We start from the raw sequence: 25331 nt of genomic DNA on the forward strand, positions 1-25331 counted from the left end.
AAGTATTCAGTCTTAACCAGTTACAATGTACAGAATGTTTTCCCTCTATGACCCTGTGAAATTAGAAATGCAAATATTATTCTAAGATGAACTGGAAATAAGTCTTACAAAAATCATATAATTTTACACAGTTGGAGCTAAAACTCACATTTTCACTTCTCTAAATATAAGTCTTTTTCTCCCCTAAGAACCAGCAAAGCCCTGAGATATAAACATCTATAAAGTTTTTCTCCTTGTCTTCTCTGTTCTGGCTCTTTTACTCTGCTCCTTAAAGATAGCCTATCATTCCACTTTTTCCAAATAGAAAGAGCATTACTTCATACTTATTAGGTTGGTTAACATGACAGAAGAGGATGCTGAAAAGATCAACAATTCTGGAGAGCAATTTGGAACTATTGGTTAACACGACAAAAGAGGATGCTGAAGAGATATGGAAAAACTGGGACACTAATGCATTCTTGGTAGAATTGTGAACTGATCCAACAACTCTGGAGAGCAATTTAGAATTGTTCTGGATGACTATAAAACCGTATACATACTTTGATCCAGCAATACCACTATTAGGTCTGTAAATTAAAGAGATTTTTTTTAAGGGAAAAGGACCTATCTGTACAAAAATGTTTGTAGCAGTTCTTTTTGTGGTAGCAAAGAAATGGAAATTGAGGAGATGCTCTTCAATTAGGAAATGCCTGAACAAATTGTGGTATATGAATGTAATGGAATACTATTGTGCCTTAAAAAAATGATAAGCAGGGGCAGCTAGGGAGTGCAGTGAATAGAGCACCAGCCCTGAAGTCAGAGGACCTGAATTCAAATTTGGTCTCAGACACCTAACACTTCCTAGTTGTGTGACAGTAGGGAAGTCACTTAACCTCAATTGCCTCAGCCAAAAAAGAAAGAAAGAAAGGAAGGAAGGAAGGAAGGAAGGAAGGAAGGAAGGAAGGAAGGAAGGAAGGAAGGAAGGAAGGAAGGAAGGAAGGAAGGAAGGAAGGAAGGAAGGAAGGAAGGAAGGAAGGAAGGAAGGAAGGAAGGAAGGAAGGAAGGAAGGAAGGAAGGAAGGAAGAGAAATGATAAGCAGGATGACTTCAGAAAAACCTGGAAGGACTTACTTGAACTGATATAAAATGAAGTGAGTAGGAGCATGAAGCATTGTACATAGTAACAACAGTATTGTATTATGACCAACTATGAATAACTTAGCTATTCTCAGCAATACAATGATTAAAGACAATTCCAATGGATGTATGATGAAAAATACTATCTTCAGACCAGAAAAAGAACCAATTGAGTCTGAATGCAGATCAAAGCATATTATTTTCACTTTATTTTTATGAGTTTCCCCCCTTTTTATTTTACAACATGAATAATATAGAAATGTTTTACATTCTTGCACTTACTTAACCTATATTAAATTGTTTATTGTCTTAGGGAGAAGGGAAGGAAGGAAAAATTTAGAATTAAAAATATTTTAAGTGAATGTTAATTATATTTTATATAATTGAGAAAAATAGAATATTATATTGAAAAATACTTATGTAAGTATTCTGCTTTTTAGAAGTTAAAAAACTAAAAACCAAACTGCCAGACTCCCTAACTCTGGCCTTCAACTCATTGCTTATTAGAACCAGAACTGAAAATTAAGGAAGAAGGTAAGTTTCAAAGTGGGACAGGTACCAGGCAAGGAAAAGAATGCTGGTGGATGGGACAAACTTCCTCTTTATCTCTCTTTCATCTCTTTCTCCTTCCTATGTCAAGGTGAGCAGAAGGAAAAGGACCTGGAGAATATCTGGAGTGCATTTCCTTATGACTTATGGTCTAGAGGAGTCACAAGATACAGTTCAGCTGTAATTTCTTTTTACTTTTTACTTAGGAAATTGCTGTCAACTTAATATCAAGGAAGGACTTACAAATTACCTTGGAAATATTTGACAAGGCAAAAACATTGCAAATGAAGTCTATTTATCTTATGTATAAAAGACCTTAGATATAACTTGCAAAATATCTGACCCCTACCCCTAGCCCATCCTGGTGCTAGGAAAATTCAATTCAATTTGACAACCATTTATTAAGGACTTGTAATAATGACGTAGGGTCCTAAAGTAGGTCTTGTGAATAGAGAGATTTAATACAACAGAACATTTCCTCAAGAACAACAACCAAATGCAGGACATGGATATATATGTATGTATACATACATATATATCAGCAGGAACAAATGGGTTTACAAATGAATTCTATCAAACATTTAAAGACCAACTCATGCTAATATTAAAGAAAATCTGGAATAATAAACAAAGAAAAGGTCTTATCAAATTCCTTTTATGAAGCAAATATGATACTTATACCTAAACAAAGAAGAGTAAAAACAGAGAAAGAAAAGTATAGACCAATTTCATTAATGAATATGGATACAAAAATCCTAAATAAAATACTATCTAAAAGGTAATAATAATATATTATAAAGATTATACATTATGATCAAATGGTATTCATACCAGGAATGTAGGAATGGTTTAACATAAAGATAACTATTAATGTAATTAATCATATCAATAATAAAGGTAACAAAAATTACATATCAATAGATGAAGAAAAAGCATTTGATAAAATACAACACTCATTTCTATTAAAAAACAGGAGGGGACAGCTGGATGATACAGTGGATAAAGCACCAACCCTGAAGTCAGGATGACTTCAGTTTAAATCTGGCCTCAGGATGCTTAACATTTTCTAGCTGTGTGGCTATGGGTGAGTTATTTAATACCAATTGTCTCCAAAAAAAAAAAAAAAAGATGCTTAAAAGAACCCACTAGAAAATTCAGGTTTAAATGGACATTTCCTTAAATTGAGAAGAACACTTACTTAAAACTATTAATAAGCATTATTTATAATAATAATATAAGCTAAAATCTTACCAATAAGTTCAGGTGTGAATTAAGGATGCCTACTGTCACTAATACTATTCAATATTGTATTGAAAATCCTAGCAATAGCAACAAGAAGAAAAATAGAAGGAATCAGTATGAGCAATGAGGTAACAAAGTGATCTTTTTGCAAATGACATGATGACATATTTGGAAAATCCTAGACTCAACTAAAAAGCTAATTTTAGCAAAGTAGCAGAAAGTAAACAGATATACGTCACCAGCACTCTTATATATCACCACTAGCACCCTATAGAGTGAGATAGCTAGAGATACCCCATTTAAAATAACTCTAGACATTATAAAGTACCTGGGAGTCCACCTGCTAAAACAAAACCAGGAACTATATGTACAAAATCATAAAAGCTTTTTTATACAAATAAAATTAGATTTAAATGAAGATTAATTGTTTGAGGATAGGCTGGGCAATTTAATAAAAATGACAATGTTACCTAAATTTTACCTAAATTAATTCATATATTCAATTCAATTAACTACCAAAAAAAATTTTTTTTTTTTTACTGAGCAAGAATATAATAAAATGCATTTGGAAGAACAGAAAGCCAACAATATCAAAGAAACCAATGGAAAAGAAAAAACATAAAAAAGGAGGTTTAGCAATACCAGATCTTTGATTATATTATGTCAGTACTTATGAAAACTCTTCTGGTACTGGCTAAGAAATAGAAAGGAAGTAAATCAATGGCACTGAGTAGACATACAATGTACAGCAGCAAACAAATATAGCAATCTAATGTTTGACAAGTGTAAAAGCTTAAGTTGTCTAGAAAACAATTCATTATTTGGTAAAAATTGTTGGGGAAACTGAAAAGCAGAAATTGGACATAGAACAATTTCTAGCACTCATGCATTTTTCCTTCTAGTCAAACTGCTTGCCAATTGTTCCTGGCTTCCTCATATATGGAATACATTTCCTTTTCATGTTGTATTATTTATAGCTTCCTTCAAAATACAGTTCAGGTGCCACATCTCCAGAGGTCTTTCTTGATTTCCTCAGTTATCAGAATTCTTGTTTGAAATAATTTTATGTATGCCCTGGGTATTGTGTTTGTTTTCTGTTCATCTTTTCACACACATACCAACAGAATGCAAGAGGTTTAAGTCATTGTTTCTTTTTTTCCCTTTTATGTCCCTAGCATCCAGAACTAGTACCTTACAAATAGTAAGTACTTAATAAGTGTTTTTTGAAATTGGATTTCACAAATGAAGTTTTTGAGGATGAAAAGAACGAAATTATCTTTCCAACTTCAAACGGCTAGTAGGTTACAAAGCCAGGACACAAATTCAGGTTTTCTCATTCTTCATTTCTCTTTCTTTGTCCAGATGAAGGATTAGGACTAGTACAGATCCCTATCAGACACTATTAGAGGTCAGCAGCTCTATACATCGATGTCCTGACCAGTTTTTTCATTTAGAGGCATCGAGGTTAATCCCTAGAAGACAAGTTATGGAATCAGGAAGATCTTTGTTCAAATCTTTCCACTGATACCAACTATGTAAATCATTTAACCTCTCTCATTTTAGCTTTCTTTATCTGTAAAATGGGAGAAATCAATCAGACCTACCTTGTAGGGTTGTAAGGATCAAAGAAAATGATAAAATGCTTTACAATCCTTAAGCACAAGTTAGTAAATATTTTGGAAAAGTGACAGGTCTCTGAAGGCAAAATTGTATCACTATAGGTGTGGCTCAGTGAAAAGAGGAAGATGCATTTGGAAGCGAGTTCACATAGCAGCTCTGCCGGCTAATATCCACCCTTGGCCAAGTAACTTCACCCTCCTTGTCCTCGGCTTCCTCATCTGTAAGTCGCAGGGAGTTGGGCAAGATGACCCCAAAGGTTGTCCGCGTCTGATGGAGGGAATGACCCCGCCCGCCTCCCCTAGCTAGCTCCGAGAGAGCCTGGTCAGCTCTGCTGCAGAAGGGCCGTCTCCTCCTCTGCTGAGATGGGACAAACCTGTGCAGCACTGACGTGCGGGCTCGGGGGTGGGGCCGGGGGCGGGGCGGAAGTGTGGCGAGGATGGTAGGGGCCTTTTGCATCCCGCAGTGTATCAGGATTCCCCGGTAGCTTCTGCGTGTGGGGACGGTAGGTTTCTATAAGCACTACAGGGCTTGCGGGGCTCTGTTAAGACAATTTCGGGGTGGCAGGGGTTGGAGAGGCTCTCTGGCAGACCGTGCTCTCAGACACACGTCCGTCCTCCGCCTCCTCGGGCGCGCTGGCCTGGGAGGGAGCGGGCGGAGCTGTGCCGAGCATCCGTAGGGAGACGGGTCTTCTGGCTGCGGGGTAAGGGGGATGAGGGGAGCGGCACACGGAGCCCTAGGGAGGCCTGGAGCGGCTCTGGCTATTGCAGCGTCCATCGCCCAGGTCCGGAGCCCCGAGCCTCCGAGTGAGGTGGCGGCAGCTGCCGCCGGGCGGGGAGCTCCTGTGGGAGGAGGGCGGAGTGGCGGAGAGGCTGGAGGTAGCCTAAGCCGGCTGACCAAGCCCCGCCTTCCTTCCTCCCGCTCCGGGTTAGTTCGCAAATCGCCTTCCCCTGGGATCAGCCCCTTCCTCTGCTGCTTTGCAGAGTCTGGAGTTGGGGAGAGGAAGGTCAGGACCCGGGAGGACTGCAACCTTCAGTTCCCCAGCCTGGGATGCCCAGAGCTAATCGGCAGCGGGAATGCCCACGGCCGGAGGCAGCGCCTCGGGGCCTCTCCCTCCTGTTCTCTCCTCTGCTCACATTTCTGATATTCTCACAGCTGTTCGGCCTGGGCTTTTCTTCGAGCCCGTCACAGCCGCTGGTGAGACTAGAAGACCTCCAGGACTATGAGCGTGGGCTTCATTGGGGCAGGCCAGCTGGCCTTTGCCCTCGCCAGGGGCTTCACTGCTGCAGGTAGGAGAGGAGGGCCCTTGAGGATGGGGAGAGGGGGGAGGTCCTGAGCCAGAGAAGTTACATTCACTTAGCCCAAGCTCCTTTGAGCATCGATACGAGATGCCTCAGACATCCCAAATCACCGAGGAGCCCTGGGTAAAGTCTGGGAAATGACATTAGGAATAGGAATGGATCCAGTATAGTAAGGAGCTGGAGTGTGAGGAACATGTAGGGTTCAGAACTCCCCTCCCCCCAACCCACCGCCCAACTGAAAGAGTTGTGTCTTCTTTAGGCATCCTGGCTTCCCACAAGATAATGGCTAGCACTCCAGATATGGACCTGCCCACAGTTTCTGCACTTCGGGTAGGTGTGAATAGTGGGGAGAAGGTATGCCCCCAAACAAACTTGCTTGATTGCAGGATGGGTTGGTGATAAGCTGAGTTTCTGGTTTGGCCCAGTTTCTCAGGCTCAGGGCAGAACCCTGACAGGGATTGATAAAAAGGCACATCTGGACTGTTGCAGAATCTTATTGAGGGAATATCTCAAAACAGTGAGGCAGTGTGACATAGCTGGTAGAGAGCCGGTCTTGGAATATCATTACACTTAGAGCATTTTAATCTATATCATCGCATTTGATCTTCACAACAAGCCTATGAGGTAGGGTGCTGGAGTCATCAGATAAGAAAGGACCTGGCCAGGACCACACAGCCAGGAATATCTGCAGCCTGTTCCTAACTTTGGGGGTTGGAGAGGCTCTCTGGCAGATGGTGCTCTCAGGTCTGTATCCACTATTCAGCATAACTTCCAAGAGGACCTGAATTTTGCCTATGAAACATACTAACTGTGTGATCCTGGGCAAGTCACTTAATCCCTAGGGAGTTACAGCAGACAAGATCTTAATAGAAATGGGGCCTCTCAACCCTACCTTATGTCAAGTCTGAATTTGTTTCTTGGCAGGTCCTGAGCATTGTTCCTGGTTCTGCCCTCCAGAGCCAATCAGAATATCTTTAATGACTGTTTCTAACACTTGAAAACAGCTAAAGTTTTTCTCCTGAACAAATAACATTCAACAAGCATTAAGTGCCTACTGTATGCTGAATGTTAGGGACATAAACTCTTTTCAAGACAAAAATTCCTTAGTTCCATAATTCCCTATTCTTCCAAGTGCTGGAGGCCCTTCCCATTCTGATCCCGACCATCTTCCTCTGAATGTTCTAAAATTTATCAAAGAGCTCCTAAATTATAGCCCTTTGACAGATACCCAATACTGTGGATAGGGAAGAGGACTTTAGGACTGGTCTTGGAAACTATTTCTCTAAATGTTGCTTAAACTAAATACTGGTCTTGGAAACTATTTCTCTAAATATTGCTTAAACTAAATTATAGTTTTTACTTTCTTATCTTTTTATTAATATTTGTATTTTTATAATAACTTAATTTCCAAATATATCCCTTCCTTCTTCCCTATTCATAAAGTGAGAATGATTTTAAAAGAAAGAGAAAGTTCTGCAAAACAAACCAACAGATAAACCAAGATTATCCCAGAGGTCTCTTAAAAGAGAGAGGAGGTATAGTTTCTCAGCTTTTGTATGAGATAAGTTTGGTAACTATGATTTCATAGCACTCAGTTTTGTTTTGACTGGTATACTGCTGTTCTTTCCATTTACATTGCTGTAGTCACTATATATACTGTTTTTCTGCTTCTGCTTTTCCTTCAGTCCATTTATAACATAATATATTCTATTTCTCTGATTTCTTTATGTTATGTCTCTTATGGTATAGCAATATTCTAGTAGGTTCAGAGGCATGTACTTGTAATAAGAAAGATCTGAGTTCAAATTTGACCCCAGATGCTCCAGATTTGACCCCTGGGCTACTCATTTCACCCGTCTGCCTCAGTTTCCTCATCTGTAAGATGAGAGTAATAGCATCCACCTTCTAGGGTTGTTGTAAAGATAAAATGAGATATTTGTAAAGTATTTTACTAATCTTAAAATTCTAAATAAATTCTATCATTTTAAACTATGATTTGTTTATCCAATTCCCCAGTCAATGGTCATAATTCTAGTTTGTTTCTAGTTTTTGCTCTTACAAAAAAAGAGCAGCTCTGAATTATTTGGTGCACATTAGCTTTTTTGATTGCTAGGATCATACTCTTAATTCATAATAAGCTTGTAATATACAAATGTGCCCAGATTATTTTTGCAAGTGAATGGCTGTTATACCTCTTGTATTTGGGAAATTAATTTTTTGAACCCAGATGTAAAAATTTGCATTTAAACCTATAAAATTTCATCTTACTAGATGTCAATATTCTTTTGGATCTTATGTCATTCAGAAGATTAGTCATTCCTCCCAAATTTATTTATTTTTTTCTTCCAAATTTATGTTGTCTGCATATTTGCTATATATGCCATCTATGTCTTTAATTTATTCAATCAATTGACTAGCACTTATTAAGGTCCTACTATGTGCCAAGACTGAGGATACAAAGAAAGCCAAAAAAGCCCCAAACAGTCCCTAAATAATCTCAAAGGAAAGGTACTAAAAGGAAGACTAGGGATGGTTTCTTTCAGAAAGTGGGATTTTAGCTGGGATTTAAGGAAAGCCAGGAGGCAGAAGTGAGAAGATAAAGCATTTTAAGCATGGGGGAGATAGCTGATGGAAATCTTCTTTGAGAAGATGAAATGATATTTGAGAAGGTGCCACTAGATTGCTGAACTTGTTAAACATCAAAGGGCCCAGTACAGATCCTAGAGCCACTGTACTAAAGCCTTCCTTTCAAGTTAACATTAAACATTATCATTTGACCGCAAATCTCATGTTTTATTCACTATCCTATATTGCCTCAAGTAGGGTTAGGATTTCTGGAATAGCGAATGACCCTGGTTTCCAGTACAAAATTCCATTAGTAGGAAACTTCGGACAAACTCCAAACCCCAACATTGAAAGCATCATGGGCCTAATAGATAAGTGACCTAGGTTGGACAGTAGAACAATAATCCAATTACCAGCTCTACCTTTTAGCTAACTGAGTGACAGGGTTCCATTGTGGTGTCCAAGCTTCATCTATTCAACAAATACTGATAACTTGTCATGACATGAAAATGCTCTTAGGGTCTTGCCAGCAGATTAACAAAAGCTCCAATAAAAATGGACAGGTTTTGAACCTGTCCTGGGCATAAGTCATGTCTGCCAGATAGCTAAATATCACTTTGGCTACATAAGTAGACACTCATTATCAACATATTGACCAATAAATGAGCAGTTCTTTGGTCATGGTGAGTCATGAAACACTATTACTGGGTACAAGGGAAAGATAAGAAAAATGTAGTACATTCTTACCTTCAGAAAGCTTACAATTTAGCAAGGAGAACAAAATAGCAAACAAAAATGCAATTTGAGACATTAAGTGAATAAGAAGAATGTAAAGCCTTGTGTTAACGAGATATACAAATAAAATGTTCTGCAAACCTTAAATCACAATAAAAGTATCAGTTATTGTAATAATGATGATGATGTCTCAGATTACCAAACATATTTCACATAGTCAGGACTTTACCTAGCAAAGTGTTTTGCCATTTCTGGCTCATGAGAGGATTCTACTGTAGAGAATCTTATTTTCCAAGGAGTAGAACAGAAAGCCACTTATCTTCTTCTAGGAAAGAAACTTCTAACACCTCTTTCTTCCCTCCTTCACTGTATCAGCAACTGGTCCCCTTTTCCAGTCCATTAACAGCAATAACAAGAGATTTTGAGGGAATAAGAGGGCATCATAGAAAGCTAAAGATACTAAATTTGATTTCTGCTGATTGTAGAAAGGTTAGGCAAATTCTATTCTTGTCTATAGCTAGGCTAGTGACCTTTCCCTCTAGTAAAATTTTGAGTCCGAGTGGGCTATTCTTAGAATCTGAACCTGTTATTTCCTGCAGAAAATGGGTGTGAAGCTGACCCACCACAACAAGGAAACAGTACAGCACAGTGATGTGCTCTTCCTGGCTGTCAAACCTCATATTATTCCCTTCATCCTGGATGAGATTGGGGCTGATATCAAGGACAGACACATCGTGGTCTCCTGTGCTGCTGGTGTCACTATCAGCTCCATTGAAAAGGTACCATTCTAGCCCTGAATGGGAAAAGATCAAGGTCCCAAGGTGCTGGGTTAGATGAGCTCAGTGACTGAAGAGGAATTTGGAATGGCAGACCAGAGTGGGAAGAGTCAACAGGAGGTCAGAGTTTAACTTTCCTTCTCTCTTCAGAAACTGACAGCATTTCAGCCAGCACCAAAGATCATTCGATGTATGACCAACACCCCTGTGGTAGTCCGGGAAGGAGCCACAGTATATGCCACTGGTACCCATGCCCTGGTGGAAGATGGGAAACTCCTAGAACAGCTAATGAGCAGTGTGGGCTTCTGCACAGAAGTGGAAGAAGACCTGATAGACGCTGTCACAGGACTCAGCGGCAGTGGACCTGCCTATGTGAGTGAGAGCTGGGACTGGGGTGGGACAAGGGAAAAATGAGAGGGTTCCTGGTGAGCTTACTTCTCTTTAAGAATTCTTTGGAATGGGAAAAATCTCTGATTCTGTGAGGAGGAGCAGGTGTATGCTGATTTGAGACTGAAGATAAGTTGCTCTATAAACATTTATTAACCACCTATAAGCACTGAGGATATAAATACAAAAAAGAATGACAGTCTCTGCCATGGAGGAGCTTACCATCTAAAGGGAACAAATTGCACCCTAGGAAGCTGAAAAGAGGGAAGGGATGGGAGGGGGAAGGTACCTGGAGTCATGATAGAAAAATCAGAAATCCCGAAGTAATACAGCCAGATGAGAAAGGAGATGTTTTGAGCTGAGCTCTTTGGCTCTACTCTTCAATAAAAGGGACAGAAGGGAATGATGAGGTGGAGTCCTAAGGCTGATGGGATCTTACAGGATGATCAGGTTTTCCCAATACTGTAGTAACGGGGTTATGGTAGAAAGGTAGGAAGCAAGACTAAGTGTTAATTACTGGCCTTCAGTAGTTTTTCTTGGCTGGGTCCTTGGCCAGTCCTTCCTGCTGCAGGCAGAAATGAAAGGGGAAGGGCTGGATCCCTGGGATTATTTCCAGTAACTTTAGAGAACAGAGTTCCCTTGAGAGAGACATCTAGGTGCTCCTTCCCATCCCTTTCCATACAGAGTTTATTGTTTCCTCTGCAGGCATTTATGGCCCTAGATGCATTAGCAGATGGTGGGGTGAAGATGGGCCTCCCAAGGAGACTGGCAGTCCGTCTAGGTGCACAGGCCTTACTGGTCAGTATTCCTATCTCTCTCTTTCATCCTTTTATTTGCATGAGGTATACAAGGTTTCTCTTGTGCTATTTTGGGTAGTACTGGAATGAGGGTGGTAAAGAGAGGTAGGTCTTGAAGTCTTGGGAAAATAAAGTTCTTGGCTCTAGTTCAAGGGATTATAACCTGTTACAGATTGCCCATGGACCCCTTCTTAGAATAACATATTTAAATTCATAAAATAAAATATGGGGAATTACAAATCAATGATTTTGATAATAATTATCAAAATGGGAAAAATAGGTCAAAAAAATTCCAAACTCTCTAGATTTCTCCTGCAAACAAGACAGAACCATGCCTCAGAGAGCAGTTAAAAACAAATAGGAGTTGGGGCAGAACTGTGGTCCTCCTGACACAATCAGAGAAAATCTGAAGAAAGATACCAGGAAAGAGTTTTGACCCCTGTGAAATGTAAACTCTTCCAAGTTAGTTTGGCCTGGCAAGCCCCTGCAATTATTTGGTTTACAAGGTAACCTTGGCCACTTTCCAGTGTCTGGAGTCTGACTTCTGACACCTGAATTGAGGAAGATTGTCCCCTATTATGGGCCTGATATGAACAGGCACAACTGTACTACTAAGACTCAGTAATGGGTGAAAAAGAACCAGCCCACACTGGCTGAATACAGAAGCAGTAGGGCAGGAATGCCGATGCTGTGGCACTTACTAGAGGGTAGAGTTCTTGAGTTTTGGGTTCCAAGCCAGAAAGGAGAACTGAAGGAAGACTGGAGGGCAGAGGAACCATTCCTCCCCTAAAGGATGAGAAGTGATTACTCTAACAAGTTCTTATTTTAAAACAAACAAACAAACAAACAAAAGAGAAGGCAAAGAAAAAAGAACCCAATCATAGAAAGTTATCTTCAAAGGAGAATACTGAAATATAAAAAGCCTTTCCTAGCTCAAAGAGTAATGTTAAGTGATACCTACTAGATGAGAATTCATAAAATATTTTAAAATTCAAATGAGAGAGATAGAGGAAAAAATTTTTAAAAATACCAATTCAAGAAAAATAAGATTGTGAAAAGAAAGTCAACCAACTAGAAAAGGAGAGCCAGAATCTTAAGAAAATAACTCTTTGAAAATTGGAAGTGGGCAGAGGGAAGGCAGTGAAGTTTTGAAACCAAGAAATAATAAAACAAAATATAAAGAATAAACAGAAGAGAATGTGAGACACATCTCATGAAAGAAACAACAATTCTGGAGAACAGATTAAGAAGAGAAAACAAAAATAATTGGACTACCTGAATGCTATTAAAAACCACACACACTTAGATATCATAAGAAATAATTAAAATTGTCCTGAAGTACTAGAACTAGCAAAGTAGAGAAAAAAATTCACTGTTCACTACCTGAAAGAAAGACTGTAAGGAAAACCTATAGGAAGCTTACTGCTAACTTTGAAAAGCCCCATATCAAAAATAAAATTTAATAATAAAAAAATTTCAAATGTGCTTAGAGCCACAATCAGAATCACACAAGACCTATCTATCACTGGTTAAAATTAAAGACTGCAGGTCTTGGAGTTCTATATATAGAAAATCTAAAGAATTAGGATTGCAACTGAAAATATTATATCCAGCAAAATTAAGTATAATACTGAATTTTAAAAGTGAACATTCAATGAATTGCCAAATTTTCAGGATTTTGTGGCAAACAAACCTGAACTTGATAGAAAACGTGACTTATGAGAGTAAACATCAAAGGCTAATTTCAAGGGATTCAATAAGGACATATAGTCTAAGATTGTCATTAGTAACTTAGTATTCAAAAGAAAGACTGGGATAGAGTTGAATATGAAGTGATTTTAAAAAGTAAAACTGTGTAAGGAAAAGGTAGAAACATTATGTTATATAAATGAGATGCCAGAACAAGAACTGACACAGAGGAATTAGATGGGGGAGGAGGGCTGGTAGTTCTGAAATTCTACTCACATTGGTAATAGGTTAAAGAGAGAACAATACATATATATATATCTACCATGGTATAAAATTTATAAAGAAGAAAAGTGGGAAGAATAGAATGAGGAAGAGAGGTAGAGAAGGGTATGTAGATTAATAGGAATGAGATAAGGTGTATAAATTAATGGAATGAAATAAAGAGGGAGGGAAGAAGGGGGGACGAGATTAATAGCAAAGCAAGCTACAGGGAAGAATATAGAAGAGTTAGTGGGGATAGGAAACAAGATATACATAAATATAATAAATGATGAGGAATATAATTTATTAGAAAAGGTAGTAATTATTGGTTTAGGCAAAGTTAAAGTTAAAAAGAGATTTAATCAAAAGAAATCTACATTATGTCAGCCATGTTAATAATTGTTTTCGACTACTCAAAACAACTATATGCCATGAAGTTGGAATATTGCTGGGGCAGAATAAATGGTTAATTGATGGATTTAGAAAAATATGGAAAGACTGATCGTTGGTGGAGTTGTGAACTGATCCAACCATTCCAGAAAGCAATTTGGAACTATGCCCAAAGCTTTGATCCAGCAGTGTATCCCAAAGAAAATTATAAAGGAGGGAAAGGACCCACATGTGCAAAATGTTTGTGGCAGCTCTCTTTGTAATGGCCAGAAACTGGAACCTGAGTGGATGCTCATCAGTTGGAGAATGGCTGAATAAATTATGTTATATGAATGTTATGGAATATTATTGTTCTGTAAGAAATGATCAGCAGGATGATTTCAGAGAGGCCTGGAGAGACTTACAAGAACTGATGCTGAGTGAAATGAGCAGAACCAGGAAATAGCTATACATGCACCAAGATTATATGATAATCAGTTTGGTGAACGTGGCTCTTTACAACAGTGAGATGATTCAGGCCAGTTCCAATGATCTTGTGATGATGTAAGCCATTTACATCCAGAGAGAAGAAGGTGGGAACTGAGGGTGGATCACAACATAGCATTTTCACTCTTTTTGTGGTTTGCTTGTGTTTTATTTTCTCTCTCTTTTTGCCTTTTTTGATCTGATTTTTCTTGTGCAGCATAATTGTGGAAACATGAATAGAAGAACTGTACATTTTTAACATATATTGAATTACTTGCCATCTAGGGGAGAGAGTAGGGGGAAAGGAGGAGAAAATTTTGGAACACAAGGTTTTGCAAAAGTGAATATTGAAAATTATCCATGCATATGTTTTGAAAATATAAAGCTTTAATAAAAATGAAAACAAACAAAAAGAACACATACATTCAAAAAAGACACTTTGTCCTGAAGGTTTTGTTCAAGAAGACTAATGAAGTCAGGGAGTCAACTCAGTGATTATATTCCTTTCGCTCTTTGTAAGGGAGCTGCAAAGATGCTTCTGGACTCAGAGCAGCATCCAGGACAGCTCAAGGACAATGTTTGCTCTCCTGGGGGAGCCACCATTCATGCTTTGCACTTCTTGGAAAGTGGCGGGTTTCGATCCTTACTAATCAATGCTGTTGAAGCCTCCTGCATCAGGACCAGGTAGGTTCAACTCTGCCTCCTTAATCTCCTGGCTCACTCCATCCCCAGGAACAAGCATCTTGGCCCAAACCTGTCCCTTCTCTTCAGTAACCTTCACTTTGCCTTCATGGTTTTTTTTAGTGATTTTATATGTTGATTACAGAAACAATCCCTTACCATTTCCTGTGAGAAGGTACAATTGAGCCTAGCAAAGCAAGTCTGATCTACACATCCCTTTCACATTTTGTTTTGTTTGTAGTTAGGGACAGGGCAGCAATTTTGGTTGTTTCAAGTCCTATAGACTCCATATCTCTCCGTCAGTGACAATTTTAATACCATTGCTACCTGACCCTCTCATATCCTCTCTGCAGGGAGCTGCAGTTCATGGCTGACCAAGAAAAGATCTCCCCGGCTGCTATCAAGAAAACCCTGTTAGATAAGGTGAAGCTGGAGTCTCCTACTGTTTCTACACATTCGTTTTCCAACAAAGTCAAAGTGTTTAATCGTACCCAAGCCCCTGGAGGCAAGAAGGATTGACATGGTTTTACCTACCTTTTACCTAATCTGCAACCAATGCCCTTTTCCTGCCTTCAGGGTACTTACTTTCTTTGTTCTTGAGTACTGAGGGAGATGAGTCTGTAGCATTTTATCCCCAGTAATGAATTTCTTTAAATCTCTTTACATCCATAAAGATGAATGGAAAACAGAAAAGTGAGGAATAGTTTTTAGTGACTCTTACAGTGAAGAAATTCTCTAAACATCTTGAGTTTAAAAGGTATCAAATTATGCTTGTGATTTAAAAAAATGATTATTTAAAATAGTTTTTATAATATTGGAATATAATGTGGAGTTCTTGCTAATTGTTTCAATAAAATTATATATTTTTTAATTTTTAAAGAAAATGAGTAGAAAAAATGCTGATACCTCTTCCATTATCCATGTATAATGGGCACCAGCCTTATTTATCTTCAAAGTGGAAAAAGATCTTGAGTGGGGGGGAATTATAGCCTGAAGGGCTGAACTTAAAAGTTTAATTAATAGATAATAATATTCAGGCTGTTGTTAAGTTCTGTTGCTCTCCAGCTGCCTACAGATCCAGTACCAAGTGTCCTGGGGAAGAGGGTAAAGGGATTGGGCTCACATTGCATTTGGATTAAAAAAAAAGAAGAAGGAGAAGGAGAAGGAGGAGAAGTAGTAGTAGCAGCAGCAGCAGCAGCAGTAATAGTAGTAGTCGTAGTCGTCTAGGATATCTAGTCTTTAGGATATGTCAGACTTAGGATGGGGTTGATTACAATGAGACTCATTCATCCTATAATGTAGGTATTGCTCTTCTAATCTCTTCTCATTTAAAAAATGTGTTTACCCCATCCTTCTAAAAAAAGGGAAGTTTATTCCCTTCCCAGTGGCCTACTCAACCCACAGAGATGAGTTAAAATAAGAAAAGCTTTTTCTTCATCACCAGAAAAAGCCATAGCTGCTCTTTTAAATCTTAAAAATTGGCTCCACAATTCCTACACTTTATTTATAGGAGAAATTAAATTCTGTGGTTGTTGTTTGTCCTTCGTTTTCGAAGAGGACCTTTTCTTTAGGGAGGTGATGCCATGATATGCAAGTGAATTGGACTGAAGTGAGGGAGGGGTATGCAAGGTCATTTGCCTCACTTTCCCCTCCAGAGCTATCTGGTTCCAGTGACCAGATATAGATCAGGACAAATGGAGATGGTCCCTTGGCCTTTTTAAGCTAAGGTCTTCAACAAATTTCAGTTTGACTGAGACAGCATTCATTCAGTGATTAAGGGTAGATAGCTATTGAGGCAAAGAATTTCCACTTTCACCTAGAGCAAGAAATTTCAATGAATGAATGAATGCATCTGAGAGGGGAAGACCCTCAGGGTTTCTGGCCAAAGCTGAAATGACTGCTATTTACTTTCAATAAGAGTCAATCAGGACCCAAACAATGACCAAAGGGGTCTTGGCCTAGGAACAATTATTGGTGGCCAATTAGAATTAGTAGAATCAGATTGGTTTTGATTTAAGATCTGGTCCTTAAAAAAGAAATCTAGCCAATGAACTCCAATATACTGTGGGAGAGTTCAGAGGTGAAAAAAAAATGCTTGTTAAGAGCATCTTGTAAGGGTATGATATATATGCACTACAGGTAGGAAGGACAGAGTGAGAGAACTGGGAAAGAGGAGAGGGAGGGAAGAAAGAAGGGAGAGAGAAAGAGAAAGAGGGAAAAAGGGAGGAATCTTTTAACTGACCAATTCCAGACCAGCTTTATTCAGAAGTTGTTTACTCATGGAGGACTATGATATAGATGTATTTATTGATTTTCCACATCAGGCCTTGGGAATATGAAGATAAAACAACAACAACAACAACAACAACAACACACAGTTCCTGCCCTCGTCATTTGTAATTGCTTGTAATACAAGAAATTTCTAAGTTAGTAAAGAATAATGCATTTACAGAAATAAATTATAGTGTTATTATGCAGAAGAAATTGGGGGAGGAATGGAAGCAATCAGGGAATAATATCATGGGTGTAGGCATACCTGAGTTGGACTTTAAAGGAATACAGTTGAACAAAGCTATGGAAAAGGATTGTAATATGCAAATGCTTGGAGTTCCAACATGACCACTAGTCCAGTTGAGTCATAGTGCTGAACATGTGAAGGAGAATAGCATGAAATACATTTGTAAAGTAGAGTCTGAACTAGATTGTAGAAGGCATTGGATTTATTCAGCATTTAGTAAACAATTTTTAAGTGTCCACTATGTGCAAAGCATCAAACCATGTGCTTCACACTTAAAAGACAAAAACAAAACAGTCCCTGCTTTTAAGATACTGACATTCTCTCTGATACCAAAAAAAAAAAAAAATTAATTCAGTAAATAATGAGGAATTGATGAAGGGTTTTGTAGCAACGGAGTAATGAGATCTGGGTTTGTTTGTATTAAGAAGATAGGTTTGGGGGATACAATGAATTATGGTTTAGAGAGGGACAGTAAGCAAGAAGACCCATTGGGAAGCTATTAAAATAGTCCATCTTCTTCAATGCTGACATTTGTGAAACATATACCCGCATGGTGCTGAGAGCTAGAAGAGAGATCAAGTTTAGATAAGAAACAATTCATGTTTCTAAGAAGCTGACAGTTTAGGAGGGAGGTGGGAGGCAGGGAGAGACACCATTAGATAGATATAACAGGGAAGGGAATAAGCATTTATATGGTTCCTGCCATATGGCAGTCACTGCTAAGCATTTTACATATAATTGTAGTTGATCCTCCCAAAACCTTGGGACCAAGGTATTGTTATTATTCTTATTTTATAGTTGAAACAGAGGTTAAATGATGTGCCCAGGGTCACATAGCTAGTTGTGTCTGAGACCTAATTTGAACTCAGGTCTTCCTGACTATAGATCTAGCACTCTTTCTACTGTACCACCTAGTTGCCTAATATACACTATTATATAGATAAATTCATTAAGAGATAGAAGGAGAAATGAAGAAAAAAAGTCAGTACCACGTGGTATGATCAAGAAAAATTTCTTGGAGAAATTAAAAGTGAGGAGGAAGTAAAAACTAAAGTGAGAATGGATTAATAATATTATAGTGGTAGAATCAACAGGACTTTACAACTGATTATATGTGAGAAGGAAAGAATCAAAAATGGTAATAAAGTTTTGATTCTGGGAAAATGACAAGAAAATGGATCCAGTAGTAAAAGTGGAAAAATTAGAAAAAAAGCAAATTTGAGGGAAGGAAAGGAACTGGGCTTATTGAACATGTTGATTGAGAGGTGTCAATAATATCCAGATAGTTGTATATGCTTCATAATTGGGAATTTGAAAACAAACTCAAAGGAGAGATTGTAATGCCAGGGAGATTGAGGCAAGATAGAGATTAGAGAATTTTAATATTTTATTTGAAAGGGAGAAATTGTGCTGGAAGCCAGATAAGATCCATGTTGCCCCCAGGGCTGGGTTGGACTATTGTCTCAAACACTATCCAACAGCAGGTGAAGAATTCCAGGGATTCTTATAGGACTTCAGTGATAAGGGAAACAAAGGCAGAAGATGGAGAGCACTGGTGAGCACAAGCTTTCTGGAAGGGACCATAAATTCAGTTTTGACAGGTCGGGGGTAAGGATCATAAATTCTGTTAATTTAGAAGGTCTAGGAGCCACTCATTCTGATAGGAGATGTCCGCCCCCCCCCCCCATCTAAGATTAAACATTTGCAATTTATGGCTCTATGGAATGCTAGTGGCCAGGCCTCCCAAGCCTAATTTACATCAGTTCTAATGGTCAGGAAGGGGGGTTACAACCAGGGAGATTGAGGCAGAACAATTCAGGGAAACTGAGGCAAAACAATTAAAGGAAACTACGGCATAATAAGATCAAGCTAACACATTAAGATATGAGAGTTTTCTGAATACATATAGTCACTGAAGTCAAGGCCAAAAGAGACACTGTGGAAAAAAGAAAAGGATCAGAGCCAGAACCCAGGAAGATAGCTACATGTGGGGACATAAAGAGTTAGTAAGAAAGGAAAATAAGTATTAGTAAGAGAACCAGGAAAGAACAAGTATAAAAATGGAGGAAGAATTGATTGTAGAGACTAGAACTAAGGATACAGTATATGATATATGTCAAGGATGGTAGATATGTTAACAAATTTTGCTATATTGCTTTTATTCTTTTTAAAATTTTGTTACAAAATGTGATTCATTGGGTCAAGGAACCTGGAAAAAATATATTCTGAAATTAATGTAATGTGCAAAGAAAACACATAAATTGTTTAAAAAGGAAATTGAAGAAGAGAGTATCAAGTAAGGGGTGGCCAGTAAGTAACGTTAATTGATGCAAAAAGACAAGCAGAATGAAAACAAGAGAAAAGGACCTGGCAATCAGGAAGCCATCCATAACCTTCAAGAGAACAGTCTGTAATGTGGAGGGGATGGAAGCCAAACTATTAACATGTTAAAGAGTAAGTAAATAGCAAAGAAATGGAATAATGAGCCTAGACCACTTCAAAGAGAATTTAATATTGAAGTGGAGATGACAGCATGAGGAATAGTTTTTTTTTTAATCTTATCTTCATTGTATCTTTTTCCACATTACTTTAATTTCCAAATATATCCTTTCTCTGTCACCTACCCAGAGAATCATTTCAAGTAACAAAAACAAATAAGAAACATTAAAAAATCAAGTCAACAAAACCAACTAATATTTCAGCAACGTCTGACAATATATGTGATAATTCTATAACTAGTATCTTTGCAAAGAAGAGAGAGAGGTGCATTTTCTTCACTCTTTTCCAGGGCCAAGACTGGTCAAAATAATTGCACAACATTCAGTTTCAATTGTTCTTTTCATTTATATTGCTGTTGTCATTACATATATATATGTGTGTGTGTGTGTGTGTGTATGTGTGTGTGTGTGTGTGTGTGTATGTGCATATGTGTGTGTATATATATATATATATGTATATACAGTATATATATATATACTGTTTTCCTGTATCTGTTTTACTCTGCATCCCTTCATATGAATCTTCATATTCTGCATTCTTTATAGCACAGTAATATTCCATTACATTCATATACCACAGTTTGTTTTGTCATTTCTCAATTAATAAATTTCTATATACTTTGTAGTTCTTTGCTAACCAAAAAAATTGCTGCTCTAAATATTTTGTGGTATTTGCTATCTATTTTTATCTTTAACTTTCTTGAGGTATTCTATGTCTAGCAATGCAAACTGAGTCAAAGAATCTTGAAATTTTAGTATTTTCTTAGTATAATTTCAATTGCTTTCTAGAATAAGGCCAATTATGAGCTCTAATAACAGTTTATTAGTACACTTGAATTTTCATAGCCTTTTCCATACAGCATTGACTATTTCTATCTTTTGTCAGTTTTACCAGTTTACTGAGTGAGAGGGAAAACCTCAGAATCATTTGATTTGCATTTGTTTTATATGTGGTTTAGAGCCACTCTTATATTTATTAATGCTCTGAAATCCTTCAGAGGAATATTTTACATTTTAGGAGAAGAAAGACTATAGTTAAAAGAAGAAATAATAAAGACTTAAACAGGGGTTATAGTAGTATATATACACTTAGGAATCACCTGCATAGAAGTTATATTTCAACCTTGGGAGTAGATGAGATCTCATGTATATATGGAGAAATTCAGGACCCTAGTGAGCCTTGGGGAAATAATTATCCTCTATTCTGAGCTTCCCACCAGAATGCCCCTTCCTACAACCCTTGAATTAATATTTGTTTCTGCCTTGCTTCAATGCTTTTAGTAGGAGCTCATCTGGCCTACTTTAGAAAATCTGAAGCAAACAGAAAGACAGAATTCTGGTGAGTTTTGGTCATTTCATATCTCTCTAAACTAATTATTTGATTTCTGGACAAAATCACCATCCCTTCCTTTTTCCTAACCATTTTATCCACCTGGAAAGAAGGACGATCATTTCAAAATTACTATAAACAGGTTTTGTTTTGTTTTTTACAATTTATTTAAGGGGCAGCTAGATGAAGTAGTGTGGATAGAGCACTAACCCTGTCAGGAAGACCTGATTTCTAACTTGGCCTCAGATACTTAACACTAGTGTATGATTCTGGGCAAGTCAAATTGCCTCACAAAATGAAAAAAAAATTAAAATTATTTGAAAACACAAAATTCATAAAAGTTTCTGTTCTTTATAGGACTGTTAATTTGAAATTCTTAGATTTGGTCCTGGTTATACATTCACTTTGTTTCAAATTTTGATTATGGCAATTAACTTATAAATGTACGTTTAGTCTTCCCAGCTTATTGCTTGTTCTATCAAACATTTATTCTTGTAGCATATTCAGCTACTACTGTAAAATAATTTTAAAGATCTATTATGTCATTGGCAAGGATATACTCTCTTGTTATGCAAACTACAGCCCTTTTTTCATAAAAAGAAACATTCTTTGGGAATATAACCAAAATAATTGACCAGAATATTTTATGACCAAAATAATTCAGTAGAGGTTAACCTTCTCATGATGAGCCTCTTCATACAATTAACCACCTTAACCTCAATATTAAGCCACAAATATTTATGAAATAACTACTATATGCAAGTCAGCATAGATACAAAATGGAAAAAAAAAGGTCTTCATAATTTTAGGGTATTTCTGATTTAAAGAGGTAAAGGGAAGGGAGGGAGTGGTACTTATGCTGGGCCTTGAAAAAAGGATTTCAACAAATGGAGACATGGTGATAACATATTCCAGATATGGGAAAAAGGCCTCCATGAGTATGTGGGGGGAGGCAGGAGTAAGATGAGATCTGGGAACAGCACATTGTCCAGTTTGCTTGGAATAGTCAAGTGTAAAGAGGAAACGATGAAATGAGGCAGGAAAATAGCGTAGAGCCACATAGGGTAGGTCCTTATTTAAGAACCAGGTCAAGGGTTTCTATTTTAGCTTATGAGCAATGTAGAATAGTGAGAAGTTTAGGTCTGGTTCCTAACAAGCATCAATCCTATAATAACACAAATTAATTTGGCAACTGTGTGAAGAATGGGAGAGGAGAGACACCAATTAGGAAGCTATTACAACAACCTGGAATGGAATATAGGGACTGAAATAGAATACAGAATAGCATCAGAATTAATGAAGATAGTTAATATGACATTTTACTTATTCTCTCCTTATATGCAAAGTACTTTACAAATAGTTAACATTTATATATCACTTTACTGTTTGCAAGAGTACTTGACACATATCAGCCTGTTTTAGTCTTAGGACAACCCTCTAGTTGGGAGGGTTAGGATGTTCATTTTCCAGGTGAGAAAACCAGCTGAAGCAGGCTAAGTACCTTGTCTAGAGTCTCAGAGCCATTAAGTATTTGTGGACTGATTTCATCCCGTCCCATCAGGTTCTTCCTGTCTCCCAAAGTCTAACACTTCTAGCCCTCAGGGATGGATATGAGGCACTGTGGAAGAAGGGAAAAAATTTGGTAGATGATTGGATGGGAAAAGGGCAGTCTCGAATGTATATGATTCTGAATAGGTTTTAAATGAGGGTGATCGAGAGGATGGTGGTACCATTCAGAGAAACAGGGAAACTGAAGGAGGACTGTTCATATCTGGGAAGAAAGAGTAAAGAGGTGGGGAGAATAGGAGGAAATGCTAAATTCAATTTTGGATGGATTGAGATACAGAAATGACATCTAGGTATAGTTTTCAGGCAGGTAGATATAAATGCAAAAAGTGTTTAGATCCACATATTTGGCTGAATATATAATGAAAAAACAAGGTGGAGAGTGCTAGGCTGGGAGTCAGAAGACCTGAGCTCCATGGTTGGATAGGCCATTTAACTTCTCAGTTTCCTTATGTATAAAATGAGGATTATAGTAGCACCTATTTCCTAAGACTACTGTAAGGATCATGAAATTATGTATATATGTGTGTATATATATGTGTGTGTGTGTGTGTGTGTGTGTATGTGTGTATATATGTATATGTGTGTATATATGTATATGTGTGTATATGTGTATACTGTGTATATATGTATATGTGTGTATATATGTATACACACACATATATATACACACACACATATATATATACACACACACACAAACACACACACACACACACACACATATATATATATATACATATATATATATATATATATGTATATATATATATATATATATATATATATATACACACACACATAGTGTTTTCCAAACTTTAAAGCACCATATAAATACTAGCCATTACATAGACTTGGACATGCTTCCTAAAAATCCAGCTAGCCTCATTCCTCAAACCCTCAGTTTTCAGTACCCCCTCTAAATTCTCATAGAATGTATTATTTGCTATTTACCACAATATCTTACATTACATTTAGGATGTGTCCTCAACTAGATCACAAGCCGTCAAGCAGCACTTAAGGGCCTATGTGCCAAGCATGGTGCCAAACTCAAGGAGTTTATAGCTAATGGGGTTTATAGCTAAACATGTAAACAACTATGCACAAGCAAAATAGATACAAGATAAATTGGTTTAATCTCAGATGGAAGCACTAAGATAAAAGAATGACTGGCTAAGGCCTTCCCCCCCTTCTCCCCCCCCCCCCAGGCAGGTAGGACTTCAAGAAAGTCAGGGGGGAGTTAGGAGGCAGAAATGAGAAAGGAAGAAGAAAAATGATCATTTATCCAAATTGGTAGCAAAACAGGAGCCACAGAGGGTATTATAGGAGAATAATTTAGACCAGATAATGCAAAATGAGAAGTTGTCCCATTAGAAGCGATAACTCGTCTCAACTAGATCTCACCTGTAGGGAAATTCCCCCAAAGTCCTTGGTACAGCAAGCTGAAGACGTCATTCTAGGACTGCCAGATCCTCTCCCGGGCGCTTCTTCTCGAGGCCTTTTCATGGGTTGGCATCTTGCATACTTTGACATGGCGTCCGAAGTTCCAGGAGACTGGGCGGACTCGAGGCCGACCGGAACTGAATCCCCTTCCCACGGTCCCTCCGGCAGAGGCCCAGGGGTAGGTTCCTGGCTCCGGACTGCTTGGGATGACTTGGCGAGCTCTTTCCTCTACTGCGGCTCCTCTCAGTCCTACGTCTGTGGTGATGAGGTACCACAACGCCCACAATCTGCTCAGCATCCTCCAAGTAGCCGTGGGCTGGCCGGGGAAGCGGCCACGGCAGTACAGAATGGAGAACCTCAGGAGGAAGAAGAGGGTGCTTTATTAACAAGGGAGGGAGAGCCAGAGCGCCCGGAAACGCCATTGCGGGGTCTGGGGCGGGAGCCAGTCTTTCTAAGCTTGCCAGGGCTGGGCGTTTCCCAAGGCCCCGGCGGTAAGTCCAAAGCACACCTGTGACGGTTATAACGGGCAGGTCGCCTCCGCGCATGAGCAAGTAGAGCTTGTGGTAGAGCTCAAGGGTCCCGCATGTACTGGAGCAGGTTGAGCTCGAGGCTCGAACACTGGCAAGAGCCGCTTGAGTTTGTGAGGCGATGGCTGAGATGGGAAGTGCCAGTTTTCCTTCTCTCCCCTCCCCCCCGCCCCCGGGGCTCCTGCCAAGGCGGGACTAGGTGAAGAATACGGAGGTGGCAGGTGAGAGGCACACCCTTATTTCCTTCTTCGGTTTCATTGAGAAGGAGTGACCAGGGGCCAGAAGGGTCCCAGGAATTTTGGCCTTTCCAGAGAGGAAGAAGGCGGGTGAGGAAATCTTCGGGGAAGAGAGCGGGGGATGGGGCAGAGCCTGAACCACCCTTTGATGTCACGGGGCCAGACTTGTCACTGCGGAGCAGGAAGTTCTCTCGGATCGTTGGTCCGAGGCCGCAGGTTTTTGAATCCCCGAAGAATGCTCTTTTTACTGCCCCATGAGGAGAACAACGCTGCTGTTCCTGCTGCTGCGGTTTTCCAGTTTGCCAGGACCAAAGAAGGAACATAATATTAGAAGATGCTTTCTGAGCCTCAGTTTCCCTCTTAGCTAGATGATGCAGTGAATAGAGCACCAGATCTGGAGTCAGGAGGACCTGAGTTAAAAATCCGATCTTAGACATTTAGCACTTACTAGCTCTGTGACTGGGCGAGTCGCTTAACCCCAATTGCTTTTAAAAAGGTACTTTTTAAGGGACTGAACAATGTGCCTTTTGGATTCAGGAGGGATGGTCAGGAATATATAAAATGAGTTTAAGGGGAGGGATGAACTTTCTTAATCTCTAGGTTTTAAGATAATACTCACTAGTGTTTCCAGAAGGAATTTTTA

General features: G+C 38.6%; 2 protein-coding genes across 4 annotated transcripts in view; one reads left to right on the plus strand and one right to left on the minus strand.

Moving 5' to 3' along the window:
- Positions 1 to 25011, minus strand: part of LOC141540907 (uncharacterized) — a 95215-nt gene extending 70204 nt beyond the window's left edge. The window contains exons 1-2 of the mRNA XM_074264887.1: positions 24844 to 25011; positions 23887 to 24647 (exon numbers count right to left, since the gene is read on the minus strand). Of these exons, the coding sequence (XP_074120988.1) occupies positions 23985 to 24647; positions 24844 to 25011 (831 nt within the window). The 3' untranslated portion in view covers positions 23887 to 23984. The remainder of the gene's footprint in view (positions 1 to 23886; positions 24648 to 24843) is intronic.
- Positions 4926 to 15454, plus strand: PYCR2 (pyrroline-5-carboxylate reductase 2). Of its 3 annotated transcripts, none has more exons than XM_074262620.1 (8): positions 4926 to 5028; positions 5679 to 5812; positions 6084 to 6154; positions 9724 to 9903; positions 10051 to 10272; positions 10993 to 11085; positions 14410 to 14573; positions 14924 to 15454. In XM_074262620.1, the coding sequence occupies exons 2-8, from the start codon at positions 5746 to 5748 to the stop codon at positions 15087 to 15089; spliced, it is 963 nt and encodes a 320-aa protein (XP_074118721.1). In that variant the 5' UTR covers positions 4926 to 5028; positions 5679 to 5745; the 3' UTR covers positions 15090 to 15454. The 3 variants fall into 3 exon arrangements, with proteins under 3 accessions (XP_074118721.1, XP_074118722.1, XP_074118720.1); XM_074262621.1 differs by lacking the exon at positions 4926 to 5028 and adding an exon at positions 5171 to 5226; XM_074262619.1 differs by lacking the exon at positions 4926 to 5028 and having other exon boundaries at positions 5445 to 5812.
- Positions 25012 to 25331: the final 320 nt, after the last annotated feature.

This window comes from Sminthopsis crassicaudata, chromosome 4 (assembly GCF_048593235.1).
Source record: "Sminthopsis crassicaudata isolate SCR6 chromosome 4, ASM4859323v1, whole genome shotgun sequence".
NCBI lineage: Eukaryota > Metazoa > Chordata > Mammalia > Dasyuromorphia > Dasyuridae > Sminthopsis > Sminthopsis crassicaudata.

Coding starts and splice junctions, on each gene's coding strand:
- PYCR2 (XM_074262620.1), top strand. CDS start 5,746: ATGAGCGTGGGCTTCATTGGGGCAGGCCAGCTGGCCTTTGCCCTCGCC. Junction 5,813..6,083: donor CAGGGGCTTCACTGCTGCAG/GTAGGAGAGGAG, acceptor TGTCTTCTTTAG/GCATCCTGGCTTCCCACAAG. Junction 11,086..14,409: donor TAGGTGCACAGGCCTTACTG/GTCAGTATTCCT, acceptor GCTCTTTGTAAG/GGAGCTGCAAAGATGCTTCT.